The sequence below is a fragment of the Tenebrio molitor genome, chromosome 6, assembly GCF_963966145.1.
Source record: "Tenebrio molitor chromosome 6, icTenMoli1.1, whole genome shotgun sequence".
In the NCBI taxonomy this organism is placed as follows: domain Eukaryota; kingdom Metazoa; phylum Arthropoda; class Insecta; order Coleoptera; family Tenebrionidae; genus Tenebrio; species Tenebrio molitor.
Window position 1 is genome coordinate 3,780,360 of NC_091051.1, and position 10,446 is coordinate 3,790,805.

At 37.8% G+C, this 10,446-nt stretch overlaps 2 protein-coding genes across 3 annotated transcripts; one reads left to right on the forward strand and one right to left on the reverse strand.

The window, feature by feature from the left end:
• The first annotated feature begins 3,595 nt into the window (after positions 1-3,595).
• Positions 3,596-6,884, forward strand: LOC138133311 (odorant receptor 13a-like). Of its 2 annotated transcripts, XR_011160319.1 has the most exons (6): positions 3,596-5,361; positions 5,411-5,510; positions 5,560-5,664; positions 5,716-5,871; positions 5,927-6,483; positions 6,552-6,884. XR_011160319.1 is itself a non-coding variant. In XM_069051185.1 (5 exons), exons 1-5 carry the CDS (start codon positions 4,646-4,648, stop codon positions 5,990-5,992), a joined length of 1,143 nt encoding a protein of 380 aa, XP_068907286.1. In that variant the 5' UTR covers positions 3,596-4,645; the 3' UTR covers positions 5,993-6,884. The 2 variants fall into 2 exon arrangements, 1 of the variants encoding a protein (XP_068907286.1); XM_069051185.1 differs by having other exon boundaries at positions 5,927-6,884.
• A 65-nt stretch (positions 6,885-6,949) lies between these two features.
• Positions 6,950-8,944, reverse strand: LOC138133309 (uncharacterized). Its single transcript, XM_069051175.1, has 6 exons — positions 8,750-8,944; positions 8,490-8,700; positions 8,308-8,441; positions 8,022-8,256; positions 7,792-7,977; positions 6,950-7,743 (listed from the first exon to the last, which is right to left on the reverse strand). The coding sequence occupies exons 1-6, from the start codon at positions 8,942-8,944 to the stop codon at positions 6,989-6,991; spliced, it is 1,716 nt and encodes a 571-aa protein (XP_068907276.1). The 3' UTR covers positions 6,950-6,988.
• Positions 8,945-10,446: the final 1,502 nt, after the last annotated feature.

The window sequence follows — 10,446 nt, forward strand, 5'->3', positions numbered from 1 at the left end:
AATGGGTTCAATGGCCGGAACTTTTACTATACCTGAATTCAACTAATCCTATACAATAACTGACAGCAATTTGGTTCGAATCGGCGACAAAAAAATTTTCGAAAAAAACCATGTACTCCCCCCCCTTCTATCTAATTTTCACTTCGGAAAATCATTTAAACGCCCATAGCTCCCTTATTAAGCCAAATATGGCAATGAATTTTGCACTGTTGGATTGCTCTTGTCAAGGCGCTTCTTCTGAGCCGAAAAAAATTTACTTGGATTTTTCCATTTTAGAGAAATTTACAAAAAACCAAAAAATCCATATTTTTGGCTCCCACAGCAAAAAATGGGTTCAATGGCCGGAACTTTTACTATACCTTAATTCAACTAATCCTATACAATAACTGACAGCAATTTGATTCGAATCGGTGCCAAAAAATTTTTCGAAAAAAACCACGTACTCCCCCCTTCTATCTAATTTTCACTTCGGAAAATCATTTAAACGCCCATAGCTCCCTTATTAAGCCAAATATGGCAATGAATTTTGCACCGTTCGATTGCTCTTGTCAAGGCGCTTCTTCTGAGCCGAAAAAAATTTACTTGGATTTTTCCGTTTTAGAGAAATTCGCAAAAAACCAAAAAATCCATATTTTTGGCTCCCACAGCAAAAAATGGGTTCAATGGCCGGAACTTTTACTATACTTGAATTCAACTAATCCTATACAATAACTGACAGCAATTTGGTTCGAATCGGCGACAAAAAATTTTTCGAAAAAAACCACGTACTCCCCCCTTCTATCTAATTTTCACTTCGGAAAATCATTTAAACGCCCATAGCTCCCTTATTAAGCCAAATATGGCAATGAATTTTGCACTGTTGGATCGCTCTTGTCAAGGCGCTTCTTCTGAGCCGAAAAAAATTTACTTGGATTTTTCCGTTTTAGAGAAATTCGCAAAAAACCAAAAAATCCATATTTTTGGCTCCCACAGCAAAAAATGGGTTCAATGGCCGGAACTTTTACTATACCTGAATTCAACTAATCCTATACAATAACTGACAGCAATTTGGTTCGAATCGGCGACAAAAAATTTTTCGAAAAAAACCACTTCTATCTAATTTTCACTTCGGAAAATCATTTAAACGCCCATAGCTCCCTTATTAAGCCAAATATGGCAATGAATTTTGCACTGTTGGATCGCTCTTGTCAAGGCGCTTCTTCTGAGCCGAAAAAAATGTACCTGGATTTTTTCCGTTTTAGAGAAATTCGCAAAAAAACAAAAAATCCATATTTTTGGCTCCCGCAGCAAAAAATGGGTTCAATGGCCGGAACTTTTACTATACCTGAATTCAACTAATCCTATACAATAACTGACAGCAATTTGGTTCGAATCGGCGACAGAAAATTTTTCGAAAAAACCACGTACTATCTAATTCTATCTAATTTTCACTTCGGAAAATCATTTAAACGCCCATAGCTCCCTTATTAAGCCAAATATGGCAATGAATTTTGCACCGTTGGATTGCTCTTGTCAAGGCGCTTCTTCTGAGCCAAAAAAAATTTACTTGGATTTTTCCGTTTTAGGGAAATTCGCAAAAAACCAAAAAATCCATATTTTTGGCTCCCACAGCGAAAAATGGGTTCAATGGCCGGAACTTTTATTATACCTGAATTCAACTCATCCTATACAATAACTGACAGCAATTTGCTTCGAATCGGCGACAAAAAATTTTTCGAAAAAAACCACGTACTCTCCCCCCTTCTATCTAATTTTCACTTCGGAAAATCATTTAAACGCCCATAGCTTCCTTATTAAGCCAAATATGGCAATGAATTTTGCACCGTTGGATAGCTCTTGTCAAGGCGCTTCTTCTGAGCCGAAAAAAATTTACTTGGATTTTTCCGATTTAGAGAAATTCGCAAAAAACCAAAAAATCCATATTTTTGGCTCCCACAGCAAAAAATGGGTTCAATGGCCGGAACTTTTACTATACCTGAATTCAACTAATCCTATACAATAACTGACAGCAATTTGGTTCGAATCGGCGACAAAAAAATTTTCGAAAAAAACCATGTACTCCCCCCCCTTCTATCTAATTTTCACTTCGGAAAATCATTTAAACGCCCATAGCTCCCTTATTAAGCCAAATATGGCAATGAATTTTGCACTGTTGGATTGCTCTTGTCAAGGCGCTTCTTCTGAGCCGAAAAAAATTTACTTGGATTTTTCCGTTTTAGAGAAATTCGCAAAAAAACAAAAAATCCATATTTTTGGCTCCCACAGCAAAAAGTGGGTTCAATGGCCGGAACTTTTACTATACCTGAATTCAACTAATCCTATACAATAACTGACAGCAATTTGATTCGAATCGGCGACAAAAAATTTTTGGTTTGATTATAGCCAAAGCGCCAGGAAGACAAGTTTAAGCCTCGCTTCTTTATAATAAACTACCTCGGCTTAAAAAAAATGTCTTCTCTACCTTGGTGTATAATTACTATTTATACGTTTTCCATAGATTCAAACCTTGCATGAAGAAATATCTCATTTAACGATTCGGGCGTGATGAATCCAAATACGGCAGCAGAATCGTTCAATCACATCCAGTTTTCGAGGGACAAGGTTAAATTAAACATACGATGTTACGAGATAAATTTTAACCTACAGTTAACTTTAACTGGCGTTGGTGAAACCGGCCCTACATGAAATATTTTTTGAATGCACATGAAATTACATATGTAGTGAATTAGGATTGTTATTTAAACTTAAGCTTAAGTGTTCGATTCAAGTCTTCATTACTAGCTCTGACCAGTTGCTACAAGGCTCGTCACTCATCTCAAGCTCGCGGTTTGCTACTCATCTCAAACTCTCGGCTCGTTTCTCATCTCAATCTCGTGCCTTCTCGCTGGCTAATCACGACCGCTAATTAATCCGGCCAACTTCAATCGCGCGTAACCTAAGAACGCCCTAACGGAAATTTGCTGTTCAAATTTTCGTGTCACACTTTCAACCGCTTCATTTTCATCACCACGAAACTGATTAATTGCGAATTAACTTCGTGCAATCACTTTTTTTAGAAACTTTCTTTCTACTCGTATTCTCAGCTGTTTTTTGCCGACGTCCGTCCAAAACGTTTTTTATTTTTGCGCCCACCCAACCTCACCTATTCCCATCACAGAAGTGCCAGTTTAAAACGACTTTAGGTTTTCTAAATTTTCCTTTCGTTTATTTTATTAACTACATTTCATTCCATTTTTTTGGCACTTTTTAATTTGTCCGACTGAGCTCGATGCGACGACACTATCAAAGAAATTAATTAAAATCGTGTTATTACATCAATTAATAAAATTAATAACACTTGCAAAAAGTATTGCTTACTCTGCTCGAGAACTCGTGAAAGAAATAGAGAATTAAATTATTTCCTATCTCTTCGTCGGTATTTTAAAGTGGGAATTTTGTAATCTCTTTGCATGACAAGTCAAGCAATTGACAATAATTTCAAAATAATTTTATTTGCCGTGATTGTTTCTTCAGTTATCTTCATTACACTACTTACATAATTTTTTTATTGTTTACGATGGTTTAATTTTTTCCACAGCAAGTAGGGTCATAAATTTTCAAATAACAGTCAGTTAAAATACTTCAAAGATTTTTTTGAGTCGTTCAATTTTTCTTAAACTTGTTTCTGAGGAAAAAAACATTGTTTCGTGGATTAAAATCAATTTATTAACTTGTGACGTAACAAGTGGGCATTGAGTTGCTAATTGAGCTTATTACCTCAATAAAAATTGCAGTTTGTATAAATAAATCGCATAAACACCTAAAATCTGAAAATTGTTGGATTCCCAAAATATCTAAAAAATTAGAGTCGAGTCGGTGAGGTCCTACAATAAAAAGAAAAATTATGAAAAATGACTTGGCCAAGAACTTACCGCTTGCGTTACATTTACACTTTTGGTATTTGTTTGGAGACTTCAACTACCAATTATTAGCTGAAAAACTAAGCAATCATTACTGACTTGCGACCTGTCAAATGTGGATAGTTCAGTGAGTCTAACTTTATTAGATTGGCGAGTCTTTCACGATAAAGGTCGATACTTTATTTTATCCAGTGAAAGGTATCTTCTTTACTCCTTCATAAAATTTTAACAGTTTCATTCATTTTTAATTTTCTCGAGTTTATTACTTGCGAAGATCACCCCTTCGGTAAAATGCTTTGAAACATTGTTATCAAGTCTCTTTGTTACATCTTGCATTATTGACACCACTAATTGACTCAAATAACAAAGAAACGGTTGCAGTCACTTGTAATTGGCTCGAAACATTTCGTTCTTTCACAATAAAAAATAATGTTCACATTGGACTCATATTAAAGATTTTTTAGCAAATTTACTTACAGTTTCTTTAGCAAATAATTTTTCCTAGATTTTATGTCCACCTGAACGCTCTAAATATTTGAGCACCATTTTGCCCAAGTCTTCATTTATAGCATAAAAAATGTATCAATTCCATCATTGCTTAAAGACCACATACCCACATCAATTTTAATCGTGTCCAATTAAAACTTTCTGAGCTTTGTAATCATCCCTTAATTACAACTCGACAAGTTTCCAACCTATTTGTGACCTCATATAAAAGTTCCCTCGACGAGAATTCTCCAAGTACGATGGCACCTCACACCGACCTCTTCGCTGCTGTCAATTTCGTCCGAAAGTTCTTACAAATCTCGGGCCACTGGCCCCACACGACTCTCTCCATCTGGTCAGAGCTGCGCTCCTTCTTGTCTTTCGCCTCGTCGTTAATCTTCTTCGCGACCAACATGATGGAGATCGTTTTGCACTTCAGCGATTTCAAAGACCTCGCTGAGAATTTGTCGGTGACGACGCTGGTCTTCGCTTACATCGTTAAGCTGTTGGTGTTCAAGCTCAAAAGAAGGGAATTTTTCTGCATGATTGAGATCATGGCAAACGCGAAAACGTTTGAGCCGCATGGAGAGGCTCAAAGAGATTTTGCCAAAACAATGGGAGAGAGGTGCATCTTAGTTATGAAGATTTACAGCGGAATTTGTTCGGTAGTAGTGACGCTTTACGCTTGTCTTTCGCTTAGTAGTGAGACAGTGTTGCCGGTTAAATTCTCCTACGATTTTGGGTCGTGGGTATATGGCATGTATGTTTTCCAAATGACGGCGATCATGAATTCTGCGTTGAACACGGTGTGTTTGGATATGTTGGCGGTGTGCTTTATGGGTACCGCGATTGCTCAGTTGCAAATTCTCGAACAGAAAATCCACGATTTGACCAAGTTTGACCACGAAGACTACTCTCCAGAAGAAGAGAAGAGACGTATGAAGCAATGCGTGGTCCACCACACCGACATAATAAAGTAGATACGCTGTAACGACAATGCTTCATAATTTCTGGTCTTTTTCCAGATTTTTGACACACGTAGAAAACATCTTCCACTTGTTCTTCTTGTCACAATATCTGAGCAGCATTTTCTCCATTTGCAATATCGGTTTCCAACTTGCCAACGTACTCTTACTTTCATGTCTTTTCAAAAATTTAACAAATATTCTTGCAGATAGATCCGATGAGCGCTCAGTTTGTCACTATGGTTTTATTCTTTTCCGCAATGATGTGGCAACTCGCCACATTTTGTTGGCTCGGCAATGAAATCATTCTCAGAGTATTTGTCGCTAAACTGTGTTGTTAATCTCAAATAAAAACTTTTTTGTAGAGTTTGGCAGTGGGTGATGCTTGCTACAAAACCGATTGGCTTCAGTCTAGCAACGAAATTAAAAGATCTCTCATCATAGTTATGACAAGAGCTAACAGGCAGTTTGCAATCACAGCAGGAAAATTTTCAATTTTGTCGCTAAGGTCTCTAACTTCAGTAAGTACAATTTACATAAGATGCACGTTGGTTTTTATTTTCTTTGTGTTTTTAGATTATGAATGCATCCTATTCGTATTTTGCACTTATGCAACGACTTTATAAGAAAGAACAAAGATAAAAGAACCGATACGTGATTATACATAAGAGCATTTCATATAACTTGTTTATTCAACGGCTAGTGCATTTTTTGTGAAATAATTGTGCTGCTAGTTTTAGTTTTAGTAATTTCAATAACTTAATAAATCAGACTGTAGTGATAAAAATTTGATTGTCCTTATCTAGTGAGGATCCAGCTTCAATATTCACAACGTGCTGAGGACAGGACGACTGTTAAACCTTGACAAGACAATTCACACTCCCGACGCATAATTTAAAACGTTTTACTTTGTTTATTTCCCGAACTTTAAACAAGTAAATGCACAAATATGGACAAATCGTTGTCTTCTCGCCCTGCTTGAATAGACGTAACGTCCGATTGCCCGAACGACTTTGAAGTTTTGCTTGACATTTCCCCACCTAACCCAAAATTGTTATTTTGTAAATATTTCAAGTTTTCAGCTGTAAATACACAATTACAGATAAGAATGTGCCGCTTTGAGCAAGCACGAGGTTTTTATCCACGAAATCATAACTTTGTGTTATGCAATCTCAATCAGCAGTTACTTTTATGGCAACAGAGACACCTTCCGGATGGAATGAGCAGAGGCCTGCGAAGTTTCAGTGAGAAGCAGAGGAGAAATTCGTCAAAATGAGGATCAACTCAATGCGGTCCACGTTTCAGAAGTGACAGAAAACAGTGTTGAACTCTGAGGACAATTCGACAAATCCTGAAGACGTGTACAAGTCGCAAGACGGGATTAAAACAGAGAAGAGTTTGGCAGTTGCAAACAATGCAGAAAATGGAAATTATGTGACTTGGTGAAAAAAAAATAATAATTTTTTGTTGTTTTGTAGAAAATACTGCTTATGTGTGAGTATTCAACAAGTTTGATAAACTTGTATAAAAACCATTTTTGTTTTGTAATCCACGTCGCATCCCAAGTACAATGACAAAAGGAAAAGAAATAAGGCAATGAAGAAAGTAACAGTATTCATTTAAAAAAATTGAGTACTTTCACAAGTGTTTCAACTCGTTCCTGAGAATCTTTCCGGCGCTATTTCGCGGAATACTCCCTACCACTACCACACCCCCTACTAGTCTCTTGTAATTGGCTACTTTCGAAGCGACGAATTGCTTCACCTGGTCAGGTCTCACATTGTTGTCGCCTCTCAAAACAACGAAAGCTTTGGGTACTTCCCCGTGAACCGGATGGGGGATTCCCACAACAGCGGCGTCTTGAATGGCAGCATGACTTTTTAGTATTTCTTCAAGCTCAGCTGGCGCCACTTGAAAACCTTTAACTTTGATCAGTTCTTTCAGCCTGTCGGTGATGAAGAAGTGTTGGTGTTTGTCGTAGTAGCAGACGTCGCCGGTTCTCAACCAATCACCGAGCATCGCTTCTCTGGTAGCTTTCGCGTTGTTGTGGTAACCTTTCATGACTTGGGGTCCCCTCACGACAAGCTCCCCCGACCGGTAGGCCTCCAGTCCTGTGGAATCTCCATCGATCGAGATTATTTTAGCCTCGGTGTTGGGTATTAAGAATCCGCTGCCTCCAATTTTAGTCCCATTGTTTAACCTAGGCGTTTGCATCAAGGTCAACGGCGAAGTCTCGGTCATCCCGTACATTTGTAACAAATCAATTTTTTCTTGACACTTGTTGTTGAACTCCTCCACTGCGGAGGCTCCCAAAGGGGCCGCAGCCGAGATAATCGTGCGGATCGATTTCAAATCGTCCGATCTGATTCTAGGGTTGTTCAAGATCACCACGACTTAAAGAGAGTGGTGAGACTGGGAACTACAGGGAAATTACTGCTTACTGATTGGCGGTACTGCGAACAACAACGTGGGGTGGTACGACTGCAACAGTTTGACAAACTGCGAACCGACGAAATTCGACACCATTATCAAGTTGCAACCTTGAGCGAAGAAGTTGAGGAAAATACCGACCATGCCGTATATGTGAAAGAGCGGCAGGAAAACGGGAATCACGTCTTGGAAGCCACCTGAAATTGGAGTACAGTTTGGTGGAGTTGCGATGCGCACGTACCTTCAGTTTTTCGGTTGACCACGAAATCAGGCGAAGACATTTGGTACAGATTCGAGACGACGTTTCTGTGGGTGAGTTGCACACCTTTGGAGAGCCCGGTGGTACCGCTGGAATATGGCAACAGCGCGACGTCGTCCGGACTCATAAGTAAATCGTCTAGTTTGTCTTTATTATTACTATTACTAGTATCACATAATTCGTCGAGTCTGACGCAGTCGGCGGGCAAAGAATCGGCCTGACAATAAAAGTTATGAGAACTAAGAAGTTGTTGTTTGTTACAGTTTACAGGTTTGGTTTCAGCCAATACTGTTGGCACCCTTTTCCTGAGTTTGTTTGTTGCTTTGTTTACAAACGGTAAAAGTTCACGACTTGTGAAAATCAGTTGCGAACCGGAGTCGCCGAGCTGAACGGCCATTTCGTCTACAATTGAAAGGGTCATCAGTGGATTTTTATTTTTTAAATGACAACCTGGCGTGTAAAATGGGTTGACTGTCGTGACCACTAGTCCGGCTTGAATGGCGCCTAGAAAGGCCACCGGGAAGTCTGGGACATTTGGTAATATGACTGCGACGGTGTCGCCCACCTGGAGTTGGAATTTTTGACGCAAAACTGCCGCCAGAGACCAACTCTTGTGATAAATTTGTTGAAAGGTGTAGCGTTTCCCGGTGTCAAAACACATCTAAGAGTGGCCGTGTGGTGCTTGTTGAAAGGTTGAAAACACAACTTACCACGGCTGTTTTATCGTACCAGTTGTCCAAGTGTTCCCACACGTACTCGTGGATTAGTTGATTGGGAACTATGATATCCGCTGACTTTGATTTTATTACATTTGTTACGGTTGATTTTGCTCTTTTTAATGTTTTCATTACTGTCGCGTTTCTGTAAGTTTGGCATATCTTGTAAACGGTACAGTAAAAATACATGTTAGATAAGGTGGATGCGAAAAAACACTAAATAGATTTAAAGGTCGTATCGTTTTTATTTCATGTCGACAGTATTGCCTCGTTAAGTTAAATTATAGCATTTTAAAGCTTGCATAAAAGGTATTTTCAGAGAAATAAACATGACGAATCAACCATAACCCCACTTTCGTCAAGTTGTTATGAAATCAAAATCAATGACAATTCGATGCGATACCATCAGATCGAAATGCCGTTACTTATAATTACGCAACATACTTCTCGAAGCTTTTTCGAAAAAAAAAACTGGACTACATGCAAAATGTGTAATCTCAAAAGAAGTTGTGCAAGTTTTCTGTCAAAAAAAAAAAAAAAACGGAAAGTGATCTTTGGTTCAAATGACATTCATAAGATACGGAGTGAATAAATTTCACAAGGTCATCACTTTTTGATTGAGGCATCTAGAGATTTATTTTTGGATGTGATTTTTCCTTGAGAAGTTTACATTGAGAGCTTCTTACAACAAAGCATCTCAACTTTATTTGTTAATTATCCAACATTATTTTCTGCAAACTCGATTATTATAGATACCGAGGTGTAATGTTGGTTGCGTGCCAACCAAGTTTTTCAAAAAATCATTTATATGGGTGATTCAAAATTATTGTGGATAAGTATGGCAACTATGTACGAAAATTTATGTGGCAACTGTGTGAGTGGGGTAGAGTTGACATTTGTATGACATTTCATGGGCGTGCATGTGATTTTTTTATACCATTGCACATTGATTTAATAATTTTCAAAATTGCGCGACTATGAACTGTCAAAGAAATGTCAACTGTATTCTACCCACACAGTTGGCACATAAACTTTCGTACATAGTTGCCATAATTATCCACAATCATTTTGAATCACCCAATATTATTTCGATACTTGTCGAAGGAAAATAACCGAACTTTCGAGATTTATTTATTTAAAGTACGAGAAAATAAAATAATTTGTTGTTAGAGCGTAAAACTACTGATCGTTTCTTTAACTCTATAATAAATACAGTCAACCTCGGTTATAGCGAACCTCAAGGGACCGACCAAATCGGTTCGTTATATCCGAAGTTCGCAATAAACGATAATAACAAAATAAATACATACAAAAACTTTTATAACGCATTTATTGTCTAATCTAATGGATATGCATAACTATAATTTTATTTGAAAAAATTCGTAATTTTTGTCTGAATTACAGGGTTTTTTATGTATAAATTATCCATGTATGTTTCAACTTGATTCAAATTGTGAAAAATTGCGTCCGGGGCACCTCTTGATTGTAAAAAGAAATAGATATTGCTTAAACTTTTAACGGCTTCTTGAAAAGAAACAGGCTGCAATGTTGGTAATTCTTGGTCATCCTCAGTAACTTCGTCCTGATCACTTTCAGCTCTAGTTTCATCTATCACAGACGCAATTATGTCCTGATCATCCAAATCTTCTGTTGTGAGGACTGAATTGTCCACATTTATGTAGTCGTTCATA